The sequence below is a fragment of the Podarcis liolepis genome, assembly GCF_965112155.1.
Source record: "Podarcis liolepis genome assembly, chromosome: 16".
NCBI classification, from domain to species: domain Eukaryota; kingdom Metazoa; phylum Chordata; class Lepidosauria; order Squamata; family Lacertidae; genus Podarcis; species Podarcis liolepis.
Window position 1 is genome coordinate 41,345,888 of NC_139567.1, and position 22,653 is coordinate 41,368,540.

At 49.6% G+C, this 22,653-nt stretch overlaps 1 protein-coding gene across 1 annotated transcript in view; it reads right to left on the reverse strand.

The window, feature by feature from the left end:
- The window catches only part of DOC2B (double C2 domain beta), a 123,882-nt gene that overhangs the window by 17,161 nt on the left and 84,068 nt on the right, over positions 1–22,653 (reverse strand). The window contains exons 5-6 of the mRNA XM_083480064.1: positions 10,658–10,784; positions 7,118–7,275 (exon numbers count right to left, since the gene is read on the reverse strand). Of these exons, the coding sequence (XP_083336190.1) occupies positions 7,118–7,275; positions 10,658–10,784 (285 nt within the window). The remainder of the gene's footprint in view (positions 1–7,117; positions 7,276–10,657; positions 10,785–22,653) is intronic.

The following is a 22,653-nucleotide window of genomic DNA, read 5'->3' on the forward strand; positions in this document are numbered from 1 at the left end:
CAGCACAGGAAGACCAACCTGAAACCATTTTTGATTCCCAAACTGACCTCAATTATTCCTCTGCAAGGTCAAAGGAAAACTGAAAAGCCTCCCCATTGTCTTTTCCTTCACAAATCCTGTCTTAAGGGCACATTTAAGATATGAATAGGGTGTGAGTCTGACCTGGCTCAGGAACTAAGTATTTATCATTACAAAAGACTGGCCAGGCTCCCCAGGCAATCCAATCAAGTGACCATTAAACAGGTAACCTGGCAGACAGGAGGTAAAAAAGCACTCAGATTTCTGCTGTAGACTGCCCTTTCTGTGATGTAGGTATGGTGTATGGAGGGGTGGCCTTGAGCTCCAGGGAAGGCAATTTAAAATATCTATATAAGGACACCTTTGTTTATGGTTCCTCCTCCTTTCCAGCGTGTGAGGGGAGCACCCTATTGCAACAGATCAATAAAGTTCAGGCTTACTAGCTGCTTTGCTTCTCAATATTCTCTGGTTGGCCTCTGTTATTTTCTCCTACCAATAGGAAACCTACGTAAGGACTCTATATGGGCTCTTGGATACCCCATAAGGGGAAAGGGGCAGATTTTGTTTACAACACTCACTTGTGCCCAGATGGAGATGTTTAGAAAAATGTAAGTTTTACAGAGTCATTTATGTGTCGTTTAGGCCGTTTTTGCTGCCGGACACACATGCCACCAGCATGTGGCCCCCAAAGGCTTCATCCTTGCCCTGGTCCTGAAAATGACACACACACACACCCATTATTTTTTTGTGTGTGGTCTTGCGCCTTCTTCTGTGGCCTTATTTTTGCGAGGGTTATTATCATTTAATCGCCGAGCTTTTTCCAGAGGCTGAGGGCTTCGGAGCAACACTTTGTTTTCCCCGAGAACATAAGGATGCAATTGCTACTCTGAACTAAGACGCACTCTGAGGCGGTTGTGGTTTTTTTTTGGTGTGCGATGAAATCTCCCGCCCCCGTCTTGTGCACGGCAAACAACTGGCGTGATTCAGCTCCCGTTGCTTTCTCACTTCCACCAATCTGTTCCTGCTCCGTTCGTTCTCCCCGGCACCTTCTCTCTTTGTCACAGGCTCACTCGACTTCGCAACTTCTGCATTGTCTCCAGCAAAACACATCGTGGGCAGGCGACGCGCAGAACGCAAAGCCTTTAAAGGGCTGCCTGGCCCGCCCGCCGAAAGCAAGGCAAGGTGTGCAAAACAGAAGAGACATTCCTCCTAACTCCCCACACCTCTTCAGGATCGTGGCCGTTTCCATTATGCGCTTTTTATGGTTTCCAGAGTGACTTCCGTACTATAAGCAAAAACCAAGATTATCCCTCCTTATCTTATCCAGGCTAAACATAGCCAGCTCCTTCAAGCGCTCCTCATCAGGCTTGGTTTGCACACCCATGACAATCTTTTTCGCCCTCCTCTGCACACCTTCCACGTTCAACATCCTTCTTAAATTGTGGCGCCCAGAACTGAACACTGGACTCCAGGCGGAATAGAGTCCATTGGCTCTCTGGCCCCACCAGTCCCTATGGGCACAGGCTACCACTAACTATAGCTGTCAACTTACAGAATTGAAAATAAGGGACCAGCAGCCTCAAAAATAAGGGCTCAGCAGCCAAAATAAGGGATTTCCCAAGTACAGGTATGTTCAACTTCTGAGCCCCTCCGAGCCAAAGGCAGAAAGCCCAGCCAGCAGCCAAACGAAGCCTCAAGCGGTGGTTCCCACAGCACAGCAACACAGCAATGGGGATGCAGCAAGGAAAACCACTGTCACCTCTCTGCTGGGAAGCGCTGAGCAAAGGCGAGTCCCCAGCCAACGCGGCCGATTTGATCGGCACAAGGCATGCAAGCTCCACCCCCCAGTCGTTCTTAGACTCCTTATTGGGTGAGCAACGCAGCCAAGCAACACAGCTGGAGCCTCCCTCCTCCCTGGCCGGCAGAGAGGGAGGGAGAGGAGCTGCTTCCTTTGAAACCCGGGAAATTTAAGGGACATCATCAATAAGGGACAGCAGCGGGACACAGCGCTGGGATAAGGGACTTTCCCGCCAAATAAGGGACGGCTGACAGCTATGCCACTAGCTAAACTTTTAAGTAGACTGTGTAGAAGAGGTGCAGCCATGGATTTGTGATAGAGCACATGTTTTGAATGTGGGTGTTATGTACTGAGTTGAATAGGATCCAAAATGCAGCAGTCTGATTGGTCCTAGAACAATAGGATTCAGAATGCAGCAATCTGATTGGTCCACAGGAGCCACCCAATCTAGCTCCAGGTGAAAGTGAATCCGCAACCTGATTGGCCTACAGGAGAATCCCGGAATTAGCCAATCACGTGGGGCCCATTGTGTAAATAATGTATATAAAGCAGATATTGTGGGGGAACTTCCATTCCTTCTCACCACTATGAGCTGAATAAAGAGCATGAAATCCACTCTTGACTCCGAGTATATTTCAGTGGAAGACCTCAGTTTTAACCCCCAGCTCCTCCAGGTTTTGTTTTTTAGTGCTGTGGGACTACAACTCCCATAATTCCTGGCCACTGGCCATCCTGCCAGAGGCCGACATCTGGAGCAGAACAACAGGTTGGGGAAGCCAGAGCAGGGTGATGCAAGGTTCTTTTTAACCTGGTGTGTGTTTGTGTGTGAGAGTTCTGGTTACATATCTAAAAATAATAAAGGAATATATATATATATATATTTAAAAAATCTATTCGGAAACAAATCAAGCTGCATTCCATGGGGCTGACACCCCAGGAAAGTGAACAGAATTTGCAGTCTTCATTTGAGGTACAGGGCTCGAAGGATTCCTTTCTCAGCGCTTTTAATTAAGCAAGGATGCTGTTTTATAGCTGCTGGGGATATTTTTCAACACTGCTTGGGCTTTTGTTTAATTCTGCCTTCCATCGTTTTATTACTGCGTTCTTGAAATGTATTTATTGCTCTGTTGGTTTCCGTTTTGTTTTGCGGTGGGCTTTTTGTGTGTGTGTGTGTCATGTTCCTTGTGGGTTGGACAGTGTTCTCGAAGCTACCAGCATGAGTTTGACCAAACTGCGGGAGGCAGTGGAAGACAGGAGGGCCTGGCGTGCTCTGGTCCAGGGGGTCACGAAGAGTCGGACATGACTAAACGACTAAACAACAACAACATGTTCCTTGTGTAAGCCACCTTGTGCAACTTTCGCAAAGGGGGGGGGATCTTTGCAAGGCTGGGGGCTGTGTTCCCTCACCCATGTGCCCATGGCTGGAGGGGCCAGAGGCAAAAGGGGCGAAGCCACGGGTGTGACTCTCACCTGTGCACTGTAGGCTACATTCCAGTCAGGCAAAATTCAGAAATTTATACATGCATATCAATATTTGGGCAAGAAAAGGCACTATCACAATCCAAGGACACATTTCTGGCCAGGCAAATATATTTAATTAAGGTGCAATGCAGGGCTGGTGGGGGGTGGAGCTGGGTGAGGGGCCTAGAGTGGGAGTCCCAAGGGCCACACAGAAGGCCTAGAGGGCCATATCCCTGCTTTAACACATACAGTGAAGGGTAAAGGGATATAAATATGCACAACTAAATAAATAAAGGACTCTGAGCATTGCCTGGACCTGCAGGTTAAAGAGTCTCGGATAAAAGGAACAGTGTTTAATTTTGAGGAAGACCAAGCACACATTTCCAAATCGAGTTGAAACCGAGAGAGGGGTTCTGGCGATCTGCTGCAAAAACCATGCTGCCTGCTGGTGAAAGTGCCTGTTTGCTCCCAGTAGCCTCAGCTTGTAGATTGGTAAATAAACCAGACCCAACAAAATATTACAAATATAGAATCTCTTCGTGCTCAAGGCAAAGTGTTTTTTGCTTCTTGTTTTATCGCCATTGTCCAGATCACAACATTACCCAACTATACCACACTGTTTTGAATGTTTTAAGTGCTGAGATATCTGTTGCTATTTTCATGCATATCTCCTTGAGATTCACATGTGGAAGGCAATTAATCAATAATTGGTACAAAGGGATGCTTTAATCTATCAATTTTGGTTTCCCATTTCCCCCGATCTGAATTTCTCTTCTCCACATCCTTGCAGCAGTCTGCATTTTTTTAAAAAAGTACTCATGACAATTTGTCAGCATTTTAGTGCAAATTTCTCTACACACCCCTGCAAGCAATTTCCCCCAGTATAATGCATTTTATATGTTGCTTTTGCATACACATGTCTCTTTATCCACATTTCCCCCTAAAACAGTGTTCTTAAACTTTGGGTTCCCAGGTGCAGTTGGACTAAAGTTCCCATCATCCACAGCCAACTTAGCCAATGGTCAAGGATGATGGGAGTTCTATTTCAACAACGCCTGGGGACACAATGTTGAAGAACGCTGTTCTAATACAAGGATGTTCGTACATATTGTTTAGTTGGCGAACTTGTGAAATCCAGAGAGGTGTGAATTTTGAATAATAGTCGTGTTTCAGTTTATGTATTTATTTATTTTTGGGAGAGGAGGAAGAGGTGTGAATTATGTAAAGGTAAAAGGACCCCTGACCATTAGGTCCAGTCGTGGCCGACTCTGGGGTTGCGGTGCTCATCTCACTTTACTGGCCGAGGGAGCCGGCGTACAACTTCCGGGTCATATGGCCAGCATGACTGAGCCACTTCTGGCGAACCAGAGCAGTGCACGGAAATGCCGTTTACCTTCTCGCCAGAGCGGTACCTATTTATCTACTTGCACTTTGACGTGCTTTTGAACTGCTAGGTTGGCAGGAGCAGGGACTGAGCAACGGGAGCTCACCCTGTTGCAGGGATTCGAACCGCCAACCTTCTGATCGGCAAGTTCTAGGCTCTGTGGTTTAACCCACAGCACCACCCAGTCCCCATAATGGTATGTGGGGACAGAGGCAAAAGTGGGCAGAACAATGGATGCAGCTCTTACCTTTCTGTACTGTAGGGCTACATTAGAAGTTTAATTCTGAGGTTCCCATGTGCCCTTTTTTTTGGTTTGGAGAAATATGGAGGAACCTGAATTGTGATGGGTTTCAGGATGTTCAAATTAAGAACATCCAAATTTTCATTTAACCAAATTTCTCCTCCATCTTTACGCACTGCAACAAACTGCTCATTTGGACCCACCCTGGTTCTGCAGGCGCCGTTTACCTTCTCGCTGAAGTGGTACCTATTTATCTACTTGCACTTGTGCTTTCGAACTGCTAGGTTGGCAGGAGCTGGGACCGAGCAACAGGAGCTCACCCCGTCGCAGGGATTTGAACAGCCGACCTTCTGATCAGCAAGTCCTAGGCTCTGTGGTTTAACCCACAGCGCCACCCGCGTCCCGTGAATTAGGTAGGCCTGCAATGCAAACCTGCCAGGCTGGTACCAGAGAGACTTGGGTTCCCCTCAACCATGAAGCCGACCAGATGATTTTGGGCCTGCCGCCAACCCTACCTCACAGGGTTGTTGTGAAGATAAAATGGGGCTCGGGGAGACCTGCATCTCCCACCTTGAGGTCCTTGGAGGAAAGATGGGATATAAATGTAATAATAATAACAGCAGCAGCAGGAGCAACAATGAGATCACAATTCCTTTTCTACCACCACTTAATAGTGTGCCAAATGACCTGAAGGAACACAGACAGATGTGATTTCCTGCATGTAAACATTTGCAATATCTATTCAATGAGGATGGTTGTGGTTTTTTTAACCTCCAAGAAATCCATATCGAAACATCACGGGTCCCGGGTAACAGCTGGAGCCTGGAACGGAATAACAATGAGCTTGGGGACTTCACGCAGTGTGTGTTTGCAGCTCTGAGGAAGCTAATCATTTCTCCACCAGTGGGATAACTTAAGCCAGGTTCTCAACACACAAAAATAGGCACACAGGGGTATGTGTGTATGTGTGGCTAATGGCTGTATCTATTTGTTTATTAATAGGCTGCATTTCCTGCAACCAACAGAAGGTGGAGCCAGACAGGCAGAGCCACCTGGTTCTAGTTTATTCCCCATTGGGAATGATAGGCTGGAAGGCAAGGGAGGCCAACAGCAGGGGGAGCCACAGAGCCAGTGAAAGGCTCATTCTGGTTTTGCCACCATCCTCCTCCCTGCTGAGTTCTCCAAGGGGTGACAATGAGAATATAAGGAGGAGGAAACTAACAGGCAGGGCAGTCCCCTGGACTGGCAGGCAGGCTGGGCTGGCTGAAGGCACAGTGAGGTAGGTGGATCAATACCTCATTTGCCCAAGGGCACCAGGATCCACCTTCTGCTGAGCTGGGAGTTCTTTCTGTTGGGGTGTGATGGCCTGGGATTCGGACTCAGAGGCTGAACCTGAGGAATCTCCGCCTGCACAGGAGTCCCCGCCTCCAGAACCAGCTGAGCCGGGGCTGGGGCCTGAGCCTGAAGGGTCCTCACCTGTGCTGGGTCCTCAGGTGAAGGCACCAGCTGAGTCTGCTCTGGCTCTTGAGGTGATGGAGGACCCATTGCCTGCAGGTGCTCCACTCTCAGCCCCGTCAGGGGAGGGTGAGGTGGCCTCTGGGTCCGGTAACCCTCCAGCCTCTCCTGAGCTGCAGAGGCTCAGGGCAGAGAGGCGGAGGGAACTAAGTTCCCGCAGGAGGAGTGCTTGCCTCCAGGCCAGGAGAGGTGAGTCACCTGTGGACCGGGGCCGCCCTAATGCCTCGGGGCAGATAAAAGCCAGCCAGCCCCAGTCCCAGGTTGCGGGAGCAACATTGTTGGTAGCCTGTTCCTGCCTGAACCCTGTCCTGCTCTTCTGCCAGAGTTCCTGACCTCACTCGACTCCCTGCCTTGGACCCAGCTACAGCTTTGACGGACAGCCTCCATACCACACCATCGACCTCGGACTGGACTCGGACCTCGCCTCTCGGTAGCCCCCAGGATCAGCACATGGGGTGTGTGTCTCCCCTAAAGTCTTGCCTGGATGGCGCCATTGCCCCGCAACAAAATACCATTCATGTTAATGTGGGGAGGCCTGGAATGCCTAATGATGCCCACAGGTTGAAGGTTCGTAGAGTTGTAAGGGACCCAAAGGGTCATCTACTCCACCCCCCACTAGAGGTCTTTGAAAGCCAGTATTCTGGGCATCACAAGGTGAAAAATCACATGACCACTCCAAACTCGCACGCAGGCTACTCACGTTTTCACGTAGGGGTCTGAGTAGCCGTTGGCATCCATGGCAGCCAAATGGGCACAGCGGATGATGCCCACCAGCAGGCCTTGCTTTTGGGAGCTGTATTTGAGGGAAATAAGGATCCGGCCACGCTCCTCCAGGGACTTGTCTTCTGTTTTGTCTATCTGCGACGAGAATAAAACCAATTCCACTCAGTTCCTAATTTCTTCTTACCCAAACACACTTATTTCCTCCTCCCTCCTGATACGTTTTCCTTTTGTGCCGTGCCTTTTGTAGGTTTAAATTGAGGAGGTGGAATCTCCCTCTTTTCTTGAGTGGTCTGTTAGTTGCTCTGGGAGCCTTTTTTGGCTGAAGAACAGGATAAAAACCCTTTCAGTAAATAAGCTGTCTAAAGAGGGTTTGGACACCGGTACAAAACAACAACACCCAGTTACTGGCTGGCGCCCAGCAGTTGACATACAAACTTTGCACCAGTTGCAATAGGTTATGGGCCCAGTTTGAAATGCTGCTAGTGACCTTAAAATAGCCTTAAAAATGAGTGGATTGGGACCAGGTTACTTGAAGGACCGCCCCTCTATACAAACGTCCTTCAGGGCCTTGAGATCTGTTTCAGAGGCCCTGCTTTCAGCGCCCTGAGTAAACTGCAATTCCCAGGGTGCTTGGGGAGAGGCTATGATTGTTTAAAGTGGTATGATACTGCTTTAAATCTCTAGTGCAGATGGGGTCTGGGGCATTTCCCCATGTGACCTTCTGTGCTGCGTCTCCCTCTAGTGGCTAGTGTGCAGCACAGAATTTTTTGAGCCTGCTCCCTATTTGCTATGGCTACTACAGTTCCATCAAGAGGTCAGTTGGCAAGGATCTATTTAATAAAGAAGTACAAATCAAACCATCAGGAGGCTTGATCTTTTTTTAAACCAATTTAGCCACAGGAATATTCGTACCCTACTAAGGCCTTATTCTGGCCACACACTTCCTGGTCACCCATCCAATTCAGATTGGAAAATCTGAATTTCACCCTCCCCCTTCATCCTGTCTCTCCAACTCTTAGGACAATAAATTGCTGAGCAGCCAGCCTGACACCATTCATTTGTTCGCCGGGATTACGATGCACTCATTACTGTCAATGCAGAGTCAGGATTAAAAGCAGCACAAATAACAGCCGATTGAATGTTTAAGGGAGTGTCAGATCCAATCAGGATCCCTCGCCTGCCCGCCGCTGAACTGGAAGAGGAGAACCGCACGGGATCGGCTGAGGCCAGGCCTTCCTTGACAGCCTGGCGAAATTTGTACCCTCTCTGCACCGCCCCTTCAATTTTTCCACCTCTTTTGGACAGGGGTCCTCAACACTGCTGCTGAGAAAACAACCTTTCGGGCCTCCAATTATAAAAGACCTCATTGCAAATATATAGGGAAATGGAAGGGAGAAGGAAACAGCAGCAGCTGTCCAATCAGGGAGCTTCAGCAACTTGCCCGTTCTGTCCAATCAGGGAGCTTCAGCATCTTGCCCATTCTGGCCAATCAGGGAGCTTCAGCATCTTGCCCGTTCTGGCCAATCAAGGAGCTTCAGCATCTTGCCCGTTCTGGCCAATCAGGGAGCTTCAGCATCTTGCCTGTTCTGGCCAATCAGGGAGCTTCAGCATCTAGCCCGTTCTGGCCAATCAGGAAGCTTCATCCTGGACTATCAGCGAGCCTCTTCATCTTGCCTGCCACATTGCACACATCCTCTGTTCCATTTAGAGCCTGAAGGGGGCGCTGAGGCACAGTCCTAGACTGTCCACATTCAAGCAAAGCCCTTGACACAGCAGCACATCTGGGATCCAGCTGGGACTTTATGAGGGCTGGGGAACTGCTGGCCTAGGAGCCAAATGTTGCCCTCTGGCCCTTTCTGCCTGGCTCTCCAAACTCTCCCTTGGCTATTCCCCTCCCTGGCTCTGCTCAGCATCCTCCTTGAGTATTTTCATATCCTTCAAGAGTCCTGATTTCCCCGGGACATCCCAGAATTACAGAAGATGTCAGGAGAGACCTTCCTCTCTGTAATTTTTTTTGATGTTTACAAGGAACATTTCAGAGTTTTACCTCTCCAAAGAGAGCTCACAACACAATGAAAACATTGTGCATTTGACCCCTGGATGAGCAGCAGGAAATTCAACCGGTCCAGCTCTCACCGCAGCACAGCAGTCGCCGTGGGACGCGAGGAAGGGAGTGGAAAGCGGCACCTGTTGGATTTCTGCCTGTTTCAAACCTCCTTTGGAAAACACGGGGCCTCCGCCAGGATGGTTGGGAGAGAAAATCTTCAATTTGTGCATAGACATGCTTGCTCCCTTGGTTCGCAGGGCACATACACATTTCCTCCTGCCCACAGCAACCTGCTGGCTGCCAGGCTGGTTTCAAGCAAACGACAATCTTGTTACTCCTTAGATCAAGCCAGGCTGCCCGCCTGCTCTTCCCAGGGGAGGAGAACTCTTTTTCCTCCCACATGTTCCTCTCTTTCCCGGAATTGCTCATCAGCGGTTGATGAGCAGCTTGCAAACCTCGTCTCTCTCTTTCCTTTCTCAGTAGGATTTTCTTCCCTCTCAGAGAGAGGCTTCCATCAGAATTCGAGTTGACAGGGCCTAACTTGGCGATGGGTAATTTTTTTTTGCAGAAAGAAAGGGGTAGGGTGGGGGGGAAGGCAAAGCTGTGAATTGCTTGGGCTGTCTGCAGAACATCTGGAACATCTGGTTCTTCCCCTCTAAACACAGAGCAAGATTCTGGCCCCCGTGGTTCTGAATTAAGGGCTGATAGGAAGTTGTCTTTCATTGACCATTGGTCCCTCCAGCTTACTATGGTATACATGGACTTGTGGTGGCTCTTCAGAGTTTCAGATGAACTAAGATTCTGTAATAGTTTGATCTAGGTTTGTAGGTCTTCAGCCTGTCAGTGCTGGATGTGCCATCACAAAATCCTGTGCTGCTGAGCCTTATGCATGTTTACTCTTAAGTAAGCCTCACTGTGTTCATGGGGATTTGTTATCAGCACTACAGCCTGAGCTATTTACAGCATATAAACCCAAGGATTTACCATCTTGCTAACCGTAGCTGTCAACGTTTCCCTTTTTTTAAGGGAAATTCCCTTATTCCGAATAGGATTCCTAGCAAGAAAAGAGAAACGTTGACAGCTATGTTGCTAACAGTGCTGTGCTTTTCTAATGCCCGATTTACAATATACCGTATTTTTTGCTCTATAAGACTCACTTTTTCACTCCTAAAAAGTAAGGGGAAATGTGTGTGTGTGTTATGGAGCGAATGCAGGCTGCACAGCTATCCCAGAAGCCAGAACAGCAAGAGGGATTGCTGCTTTCGCTGCACAGAGATCCCTCTTGCTGTTCTGGCTTCTGAGATTCAGAATATGTTTTATCTTGTTTTCCTCCTCCAAAATCTAGGTGCGACTTGTGGTTTGGTGCTTCTTATAGAGCGAAAAATACAGTAGATAGCTTTACCCGGCTGCAGATAGCCTATGCCGCGTTACCACCAACTACTAGCGACGTGCTTTCCTAAACTCACTCACCGGCAGTTGCTTCTCCAGGCAGATGTAGAACTTCTTGGTCTGGTTGGGCTTTAGTTTCTTCAAAGGGATCCTCGTTTCTCCAATGAACTCGTTGTGGCGGAATTTGTCCTCATCGCAAACAGAGATTCTGAAAGAGACAACAGGAAAAGAGCAGAAAGGTGAATGGGCAGGCGGAATGGTTTAGTCAGCCAGGGAAGTGTTCCAGTGGGGCTGGTCCTCCCCTGAGGCAGAGGGGGCCATTGCAGCACACCCCCATTTGCCCAGAATACAAGACCCTCGTCTCGGCCTCACTGATGGGGTTCAAAGGAAAGCAGAGCAAGATGACTGGCTGCAGGAGTTGCTGGAAGGAGGCATACATGGCACCATCCAACTGCCTTCGGGACTCCAGCGTGGTGTAGTGGTTAAGAGCGGTGGACTCGTAATCTGGTGAACTGGGTTGGCTTCCCCGCTCTTCCACATGCAGCTGCTGGGTGACCTTGGGCCAGTCACACTTCTCTGAAGTCTCTCAGCCTCACTCACCTCACAGAGTGTTTGTTGTGGGGGAGGAAGGGAAAGGAGATTGTTGGCCACTTTGAGACTCCTTAAGGGGAGTGAAAGGCGGGATATCAAATCCAAACTCCTCCTCCTCCTCTTCTTCCACTCCGGATTTGTGGAGGGTTTATTCCTTAGCCTTAGTTTATTCCCTGGTCTTGAATGGGGTAACTGTGCCCCTGAAGGACCAGGTGCGCAGCCTGGGAGTCATTTTGGACTCACAGCTGTCCATGGAGGCGCAGGTAAACTCTGTGTCCAGGGCAGCTGTCTACCAGCTCCACCTGGTACGCAGGCTAAGACCCTACCTGCCCTGTCTCGCCAGAGTGGTGCATGCTCTAGTTATCTCCCGCTTGGACTACTGCAACGCGCTCTACGTGGGGCTACCTTTGAAGGTGACCCGGAAACTGCAATTAATCCAGAATGTGGCAGCTAGACTGGTGACTGGGAGTGGCCGCCGGGACCACATAACACCGGTTCTGAGAGATCTGCATTGGCTCCCAGTATGTTTCTGAGCACAATTCAAAGTGTTGGCGCTGACCTTTAAAGCCCTAAACGGCCTCGGTCCTGTATACCTGAAGGAGTGTCTCCACCCCCATCGTTCAGCCTGGACACTGAGGTCCAGCTCCGAGGGCCTTCTGGCGGTTCCCTCATTGCGAGAAGTGAGGCTACAGGGAACCAGACAGAGGGCCTTCTCAGTAGTGGCGCCCGCCCTGTGGAACGCCTTCCCATCAGATGTCAAAGAGATAAATAACTACCTGACATTCAGAAGACATCTTAAGGCAGCCCTGTTCAGGGAAATTTTTAATATGTAATGCTGTACTGTTTTTAACACTGATTGGGAGCCGCCCAGAGTGGCTGGGGAAACTCAGCCAGATGGGCGGGGTATAAATAATAAATTATTATTATTAGCCTTATCCTCTCCCAAAGATACCCCACAAGGTTTAGGGTCAGAGTTTTCCTTCCCCTGGATGGGCTCCATTCCCAGGTGGATGAGCCCCATTTAGGGAAGTTTTTAATGTGTGACATTTTAATGTACTTTTAATCTTTGTTGGAAGTCACCCAGAGTGGCTGGGGAAATCCAGCCAGATGGGTGGGGTACAAATAAATTATTATTATTATTGTCATTATTATTTTATTATCTGCCCCCTCTACGGCATGTGCAGAAACAGCCTTCTTGACCGCGGGACCTGCTATGGCCTGTTGGAAGGTGGGAAAGGTAATAATACATAAATAAATGCTCACAACAAGAAGCGATGGCAGAGGTAGGGACCCTTTTGCACCCCGAGAGCCGTGTTGCCTTCCCAGTGACTTTCCGAGGGTCGCGTGCCAATGGTGGGAGGGGCCAAGAGCAAAGTGAGTAAAGCAATGAATGTCTATTTTATCATTCTACACACACACACACACACACACACACACACACACGCACACACTCTTTCATATCAGCCATCCAGGCAGGTAAGAGGTGTTACCAGAGTTCAAGGACATACGGTATTTCTAGCCAGGCAAAAACACCCCAGGAAGGTGCAAAGCATGGCCAGCGAGGGGTGTGGCCTGGGGAGCGGGGGTGTGGCCTGGGGAGAGGAGGTGTGGCCTGGGAGGGGGTGTGTGGCCTGGGGAGAGGGGGTGTGGCCTGGGGAGAGCCCCACAGGTTAGATAAAAAGGCCTGGATTTAACCCCAGAGCTTGCGGTTCCCCACACCAAATAAATCACAAGCAGTTGCTGAAACATTTTTTTCCTTAAAAAAAAAAAAAATCTAAGTGCATCGAACAACTTCCAGAAGTTTCCAACGCATTGGAAAGCTCTTAGCAGCAGAAAGAAGGGGGGAGGAGCCTTTGCAATTGTCAAGCCAGGACCAAGAATGTCTCTCCGGCAGCTGGGAACGTTTGGGTCCAGCTGCCCCTTTCTCTTGGTTGTCTCAAATTGGCGACAGCCGTGTGGGTGGTGAGAAAAGAGGGAGAGCGTCGCCCATTGAGTCCCTTTCGCAGACTGAGATGAAAGGGCTGCTCTCCGCGCTGGGGGGATCGTTTGGATGAGGGAGGCTGTCAGAATTTATTTTAATCACCATGGCATAATGTTATTTCCCGGCCTGCCCCCCCCCCCGCCAACTCAATGCGCCGAGTCTTGGGCCACAAAGCTCAGCACTAATGAGAGATGATTCAGTGTTACACCGAACCCTGTGGTGAACGGCGGGTTTATTTTCCTGGAAGTTGGACAGTGACTGGCCTTGTTTCCCGGGGAAGTCTGGGAAGACGAAAGACCTTGTGAGAAGGAGCGCAAAGTAACAGGGAGTTGGGCAAATGGCCACATAGCTGTGGAACCTGCCAGCCTCACAGGGTAGTTGTGGGGAGAAACCCCACTAGAAATAAACATGGGAACAAACGGATCCTGCTGGGTCAGAGCAAAGGCCCGGCACCCTGCCGTAACTGTGAGAACATTCTCTACCTTTCCAAATTTACCACCTGGAGACAAAGCTTTTCACGTAGGTCGTAAGTGGGCAGGCGAGCCCTCAATGCGTAAGTCAAACAAACTGAGCCTGGCTAATTCTGCAGACACCTCTTAAAGACCACTTGGCCCTCTGTCTATGGCAAGGATTTTTCGCAAAGCTCTTTATCATCCTCTCTCACAAAGCCGAAGCAGATTCACAAAAGCTCTTGTTATTAGCTGGTGCTAAGGAGCCAGGGGTAAAGACAGACAGACAGACAGACAGACAGACAGACAGACAGACAGATAGACAGACAGACAGGAGAAGCAATTGAAAAGGAATAAGATAGTAGCCAGCAGAGACATCACCTTGCCAACAAAGGTCCGTATAGTTAAAGCTATGGTTTTCCCAGTATGGAAGTGAGAACTGGACCATAAAGAAGGCTGATCGCCGAAGAATTGATGCTCTTGAGTTATGGTGCTGGAGGAGACTCTGGAGAGACCCATGGACTGCAAGAAGATCAAACCTCTCCATTCTGAAGGAAATCAGCCCTGAGTGCTCACTGGAAGGACAGATCCTGAAGCTGAGGCTCCAAGACTTTGGCTACCTCATGAGAAGAGAAGACTCCCTGGAAAAGACCCTGATGTTGGGAAAGATGGAGGGCCCAAGGAGAGGGGAACGACAGAGGACGAGATGGTGGGACAGTGTTCTCGAAGCTACCAGCATGAGTTTGACCAAACTGCGGGAGGCAGTGGAAGACAGGAGTGCCTGGCGTGCTCTGGTCCAGGGGGTCACGAAGAGTCGGACACGACTAAACGACTCAACAACAACCACAACAAAGATAGTAGCCAGCCACCAGGGCCAATCTGAATCTCACAAGGAGACACACACACACATAATACCTGCTGAAATGGGGTTTATTGGAGAACCTGAATGACTCAATACGAAAGCGGGGAGACCTCTTATAAAAATTACAAAAAGTTTGCAGGCGTGGATGTGAGAGAGAAGCCATTTGCAGAGGGGAAAGAACCACTCTGGATATCGGAGCGGCATTGTACCCTGCCTGGGAAAGCATTTATTAAATCAGGAGGTGAAGCACTCGCTGCGTAATTGACTTTTTATTTAGTTTGGACCAGGAGATGGAGATGGAGAGGTTCTCCCTTGCATGGGGCCCGGCTCTGTCCTTGGGCAGAACGAACCGGCTGCTGCCTCAGGTGGCAGGTGCGGAGGGCCAGGCAGCAATGGAGGGCTGTGGGAGGCCTGGACTGTGTGTGCTTCATAGCCCAGCCTGTGTACTCAGGTCAATAGCGGCTGGTCCTCTAGGGCAAACCGGGTGCTGCCCCATAGACCTCTGTCTGCCCTCAGCCAGCCTCTACCTGCTTGCCCTTCTCACTTACACCCAGCCCAGGGGCGGCTCTCCCTGACAGCTTCTTCCCCCTCCATCTTCCTCCTTTCCTTTCCCTTTTAATTTGTATATCGCCTTTCTATATTACTACACGCAAGGCGGCTTACAGGCTGAAGAAACAATAAAGACCACGCACCTTATATAAACAATCTGATCCAACACAAAAAGTCACCATAAAATCATAACTTTGCAACAAACAACTTATATCAGATAATAAAGTAACATCTAATCGTCCACTAGAATATAATAGCGGCACAGTGAAATTAAATAGCAGCAAACGACAATTAAACAGAAATTCACTCTTAACAATTGCAATAGATAATTACTAAAGTATAATCGATAAAAATAGCAGCAACTCCCAATGCATAAAATATATACAAACCCCGTAAAAGGATCAATTTAGGAAACAAAGACACACAACTTATATAGGTGGCCATAGGGAGAGTCCCCGTGGTATGAGTTCCCCCACTCCCGACTGGGGTGACTTGCCTCTTCTGCTCATTCAGATCCAGACCCTTTGACAAATCTGAGATCCCAACGTACGTCTCCAAAATGGGTCAGTGGAACTGCGCGATGCTCTTGGTAAGTAAGTCCTCTGCACCCTGTGGATAGGCTCCGGCTCGCTTCATCCAGAGGCCTCCCTCTTACCATGACAGATCATGGCATGGGCTCCCAACTCTGAAATTGCTGCCGGCTATGGCGCTGTGGGTTAAACCACAGAGCCTAGGACTTGCCAATCGGAAGGTCGGCAGTTCAAATCCCCGTGACGGGGTGAGCTCCCTTTGCTCGGTCCCTGCTCCTGCCAACCTAGCAGTTTGAAAGCAGGTCAAAGTGCAAGTAGATAAATAGGTACCGCTCCAGTGGGAAGGTAAACGGCGTTTCCGTGCGCTGCTCTGGTTCGCCAGAAGCGGCTCAGTCATGCTAGCCACATGACCCGGAAGCTGTACGCCGGTTCCCTCGGCCAATAAAGCGAGATGAGCACTGCAACCCCAGAGTTGTCCGCGACTGGACCTAACAGTCAGGGGTCCCTTTACCTTTACCTATTTTCCCAAAGGGAAGACACTCATTAGTTCCCAGATGGGGACTCGTCCCCCCAAAGGATCATTCCCTCCGCAAGGCATGCTCCTAGACTCCTGCCAACCTGTGTGCACAGGGGTGCATGGGTTGCCCTGCGTCTTCTGCAGGAAGCTAACAGATTTCATTTTATTTTATGCGCAGTTTGAGCATGCCACCTACCTCCCATCCACCTCCATTGCCTGGGCCCATTCTCTGAAGATAATGAAGGGGTGTTTGCGTGCTTTTAATTCTCTTTTACAGAGGGTTTTTTTATTTCTGGACCTCTTAGCGTTTTTCTCCAGAGTCCTCTGACATCCCAATGCCCACCCCTTAAGGGAGAAGGACTCCCACTTACCTTCAGGTGGGACGTACCTGGAGATGGGGGGATGAGAGCAGGATGGAAGAGACACCCGCAAGACCTTTTTAAAACAGGAGAGGGGCGGTGGTAGGAGGCTAATATAAAGGGAAGTGAAGACATGGGATGATAATAAAAAAAAAGCAGTAACTTGAACAAAAGGAGCGGGAAATGGGTTTTTCTTTATCTCTTCGAGTGTTCTCATCTGCCCTGGGTTTCTATAATGTTTATCGCCAATGCGGGAAGGAGGGTGCTAGCTTCTGCAGTGGGGGGGGGGGGAAAGCAAGATAATAATAAAAAAGGGCAGTCTAAGTCTCTAGAATTGGAGACAGTTTCAAGTGGGGTTCTCCCCTCGCCATCAAAAGCAAGGCTGGCGGTGTGAAACTTCCCCGTCCCCAAGTCGTCCCTTATGTCCAGGACTTAAAATTGGGTTTTTAGCTTCAGAGCCCATCTGCGGCATGTTGGTGACTCCGAGGTGCACAGGTGTGTTAGTGTAGTGGGGGAGGGACACTACCCCACAGCCCACAGGAAACATGCTTGCTTGACCATTGAGGCTCCATGCGTAAAGTTGGCATGAGCCTTGTGGAGATGTGGTGGAGGGGGTGGTCAGATCCTGAGGAGGAACAAGGGAATCAAAGATTCTTGGAAGGGGATGGAGTCTTCTTCTCGTTGGGTCTCCTTTCGGATCCCTTGGTTTGGGCCCTCCCCTCCAGAGCAGCAGAAAACCAGCTTGCTCCATCTTCCACGTGACCACCCTTCAGATATCTGAAGGTGGCTACCATGTCTTCTCTTCTCCAGGCTGAACAAACCCAACTCCCTCAACCGTTCCTCATAAAGATGGAGAGAAGATCAAGGAGTTGGAGCTTGATGACTCTGAGTGCCAAGGGGGAGGTGAGACCAGGGGCCAAATAAATGTCTGAGCTGGAGGAGGGGGTCAGTGATCAAGGGAGTCAGGTGCTGGATCCCGGGATGCCCAGTCAAATGGACAGAGAGGTCTTGTGTCCCTGGGGCTCAGTCAGTCAGGGACATCCTGAAGTACAGCCAGCGGCATCACTTCCTGTCAGAAAGGGGCCACTTCCTGGGGAGGCACCTGAGAGTATGTTGGATGGACAATGAGCTAGCAGCAACTCCATCTCCAAGGACACACAGACACAACACAAACAAACCTTGCAGGGGCAACCCACTCACAAGAGTGCCAGTTTGCTTGTCCAGTCCCCAAAAGCTTGTGAGACCATGAACTCCAGACTACCTGTTGCACCACTGAATGTCACATCAGCAGCTGAAAAAGAGCGCATCTTGCCCAGGCCAAAGGACTACCCAGTTCAGCACCCTGTTTCCCACTGCAGCTGGTCAGATGCCTCTAAGCAGCCCTCCAAGTGTGGGGCAGGCAGAGGCAAAGCAAGGTCAGGTGGTAACTGGTGCGGAAGTTTTTTGTCACACATTAAAAGAAGGAAAAAATAAGATACTTACAGCTACAAGTGTTATTTTCTTGTTTATCTACTTAACATTGTGAGCATAAGCACTGAAAACTCCCCCCCAACTTTGTTCTCACACCCCACCTCTCTGTTAGAATTCCTGCTCCAGGATTGCAGTCATGGGATTGTTGTCTTTCACATGACGGTGATTGTTTTGACTCCACAGAGTGGGAAGTGACGGAGACAGGATGTTTGTGTTACTGTGCTCCATGAAGTGGGACTATTATCCTTTATTCTTTTTCTCTTTGCTGTCTGATGCTAGAAAGAGAGGGAGCCACGTTGCAGTGCTCTGTGTGTGTTTATATGTAAATAAAGTTGATTAGCCAAAATGCTGAGTTGCTGAGGTCTGTCACGCAACTGCGCAAACTCTGCGGATCCCTAAGTGTACCGATGTCTGTTGGCATCGGTCGCTGTGATGTTCGGGCTGAAGAAAGCTAATGAAGCACCTGAACGTTTGGCCAGGAGGGAGAGAACATGTCAGTTGGGCATGTGTCTCTGCCAGGGTCCTACTCGAGTGTAGGCTGAACTCCTGACACTCTCCTCCTCTGCATTCCAGGGTTTGGGTCCTGAGTTGAGGGAACTTTCGCTTCTCTCCTTCCCTTCCCACTGCCCACTTGTTTGCTTGCCTGCCTCCTCCCCGTCCTCTCCCTGTGTGATGGCCTGGGATTCGGACTCGGAGGCTGAACCTGAGGAATCCCAGCCTGCACAGGAGTCCCCGCCTCCAGAACCAGCTGAGCTGGGGCTGGGGCTGGGGCCTGAGCCTGAAGGGTCCTCACCTGTGCTGGGTCCTCAGGTGCAGGCACCAGCTGAGTCTGCTCTGGCTGCTGAGGTGATGGAGGACCCATTGCCTGCAGGTGCTCCACTCTCAGCCCCATCAGGGGAGGGTGAGGTGGCCTCTGGGTCCGGTAACCCTCCAGCCTCTCCTGAGCTGCAGAGGCTCAGGGCAGAGAGGAGGAGGGAACTAAGTTCCCGCAGGAGGAGTGCTTGCCTCCAGGCCAGGAGAGGCGAGTCATCTGTGGACCGGGGCCGCCCTATGCCTCAGGGCGGATAAAAGCCAGCCAGCCCAGTCCCAGGTTGCGGGAGCAACGTTGTTGGTAGCCTGTTCCTGCCTGAACCCTGTCCTGCTCTTCTGCCAGAGTTCCTGACCTCACCCGACTCCCTGCCTTGGACCCCGCTTCAGCTTTGACGGACAGCCTCCATACTGCACCCTCGACCTCGGACTGGACTCGGACCTCGCCGCATGGTTAGCCCTCGGGACCAGCACACCCTGCCTGCCTGCCTCCTCCAGCAGCCTGTCAAAATGAAGGGGGAAGGTTGCTGGCAAAGTGGTGCAGCTGTCCCCCTTCCCCTGACGGCTCGGGGTAGGTTTGGGGGTCGCAGGCGGGCGGTGCACTGAATGTCACTCCCCTCAGCGATTACACCCGGGGTGGCCCGTCCACACCGCACCCCCCTTCCTAGGCCTCTGGGGGCAGGTTGGCAACAGCCCTGATGGATAAGCGAGGTGATGACTTTGTGTTGAGATGCAGGGAGATGCAGCCGAGAAGTGCAACTCTTCCCCCTCCCTCCAAGATCTGTCCCCAAATTTCCCTCCAACTTCCCAGGGAAATTAAAACTCGTAATACTTAATTACCTCTGAAGAGGAACTAACGATGGCTATCAACAGAAACTGGGCTAAGGGGGCAGCGGGTGGTGTAGGACGAGAGCAAGGGCAGAATGAGAATGCCCCCCCCCAGCCCTTCTATTCCCCCCCGGAGGCTCTCAAGGACGGAGGATCATGTGTAGGTTATGGAGAGCATGGAAGTGAGTGCTAGAGGGGAAGTGTTGGGACATCCACACAGCAATGTGTTTTCTCAGGAAACATCCATGTTAGGGGTTACGGGGTTGCTCTGTGATGCCTCCTGCTTCTGCGCTATCAACAACTGTATGTGTCTTCTTCCCAGAATGCCTTGGGGCAACCTGAAGCCTGCAAAACACCTAATTGAGGCTCCTTAGGATGCCTGTGACCTCCTCCACCACTCCATCCTAAGACTACAGCAGGGGTGGGGAGGAAGTAGTCGATTTTGCAGGTTAGCACAGACCCATCTGAATTTTGTGATGCTGTATTCCGGCATGTAAAAAAATGCATGAAAGACTGAGCATATCAGGGGGAAGAGTGCACAAACACACACACACACGCACACACACACACACGCACACACACACACACACACACACACACACACACACGTACCTTGGGTTAAGAACTTAATTCGTTCTGGAGGTCCGTTCTTAACCTGAAACTGTTCTTAACATGAGGTACCACTTTAGCTAATGGGGCCTCCTGCTGCCGCCATACAATTTCTGTTCTCATCCTGAAGCAAAGTTCTTAACCCGAGGTACTACTTCCGGGTTAGCAGAGTCTGTAACCTGAAACGTCTGTAACCTGAGGTTATGCATTCTGTAAGGAGGAAATCGCGTGCCAAAAGGAGCACGAAGGCAAAATTGTCTACACGGATGGATATATTAAGTAATGCACCTGCAAAACTGTGTATCACAAACTGATATGGAAATAAGGAGAACTGTAAGGCGGGGAAAAAGGATTCACTGAGAGTAACCAAAATTCACTGAGAGTAGCCCATTCTTAGACTCAAAGCAGAAACCGTCCATAGCTCTGAGATCAGCAAACGCTTACGCTTTCGCCCTCCCTGCCCTGCTGTGGTTTCTCTAACCATCTTCGCTTGATGAAAACTCCTGGAGAACCAGAAGCCACATTCTGGCTGGCTTCATAAAGGTATTGCTGCAGAGCTTGGCATTGTATTTTGATGGCCCCACTGCAGCTGACTTTATTTGTCCTGTTTTTCGGTCTCTAATACATGACCCAACGGCCTTGGTCCTGTATACCTGAAGGACCGTCTCCACCCCCATTGTTCAGCCCGGACACTGAGATCCAGCGCCGAGGGCCTTCTGGTGGTTCCCTCATTGCGAGAAGTGAGGTTACAGGGAACCAGACACAGGGCCTTCTCGGTGGTGGCACCCACCCTGTCCAACGCCCTCCCTTCAGATGTGAAGGAAATAAGCAGCTATCTTCTCTTTAAAAGACATCTGAAGGCAGCCCTGTTTAGGGAAGTTTTTAATATTTAATGCTGTATTGTTTTTTTAACACTTGATTTGGAACCGCCCAGAGTGGCTGGGGAAACTCAGCCAGATGGGCGGGGTATAAATAATAAATTATTATTATTATTATTTATCAGAAGTTCAGCAAGGGTTCTGCAACCATTTCCTGGTTGTGCCCTGAAGGCAAAAGGGGTCCCTGCGTGCAGAAGCGAAGCAGGTCTGAGTCTAGTCAAAACTTGGAAGGCCTGGAGACCACACACACACACACACACACTGCAGGATCATGCCTAAGCGGCCCATTCCAGACCAGCATCCTGTTCTCACAGTGGCTGATCAGGTGCCCACAAACAAGATCAGAGTGCAAGAGCAACACTCTCCCTTCCTGATTTTTCCAAAAACTGCTATTCAGAAGCATTACTGCTTCTGACCATGGAGGCAGAGCGTAGCCATCATGGCTAGGAGCGACTGACAACTGTTCCTCCATGAAATTGTCCTGTCCTCTTTGAAATACATCCAGGTTTGTGACCATTGCTGAGTCCTGTGGAAGTGAGTTCCACAGGCTAACGACACACTGCACTTTCTCTCCCCCCCTGTCCTTTTTAAAAATATATATATACATTTTTATTAGTTTTTTAACATATCATTTTCAACAGTAATTAAACATACTTTTACACCTTATTCAATTTTTTTGACTTCCATCAATCCTGTCTGAAAATTTTCCAGTCTAATCTCTTAGTATGCATTTCTTATTTTCCCTATTACATTTCAAACTCATAACTAATATCTCTATATTTTTCTACTTTGTAACACTTTGTATATTTCTCCTTACAAAACTTCTTGTAGTCCTACTAGCGTAATTTGTTGGTTACAGTTGCTCTTCAAATAATTCATATACTTCTTCCAATCTTCTGTAAATCTCTGGTCCCGCAGGTTTCGAATCCTTCCTGTCATTTTGTCCAGTTCTGCACAGTCCATTAATTCCGTCTGCCATTCTTCTTTCGTCGGAATTTCTTCTTGCTTCTATTTCTGGGCTAACAATACTCTTGCCGCTGTTGTTGCATATAAGAACAATTTGACATCTTGGCTATTAATGTCTTGGCCTATAATACCAAGTAAAAATGCTTCTGGTTTTTTAAAGAATATATATTTCAACATCTTTTTCATCTCATTATATATCATTTCCCAGAAGTCCCCCCCCCGTCTTAAATCCTCTAACCTTCGGATTCATTGGCTGACCACGAGGTCTAGTCTTATAGGAGAGGGAGAAAACCTTTTTTCCTTCCGTTTTCTCCATGCCACGCATAATTGTACGAGTTTCTGTTGCGTCGCCGTGGGAGCAGAGCGCTGCCATCATGGCAAGTAGTCACTGATAGACCTACATTGGTCCCCAGTACGTTTCTGAGCACAATTCAAAGTGTTGGTGCTGACCTTTAAAGCCCTAAACGGCCTCGGTCCAGTATATCTGAAGGAGCGTCTCCACCCCCATCGTTCTGCTCGGACGCTGAGGTCCAGCGCCGAGGGCCTTCTGGCGGTTCCCTCATTGCGAGAAGCAAAGCTACAGGGAACCAGGCAGAGGGCCTTCTCGGTAGTGGCGCCCGCCTTGTGGGATGTCCCAGACTAAAAGATGTCCCAGACTTTTAGAAGACATCTGAAGGCAGC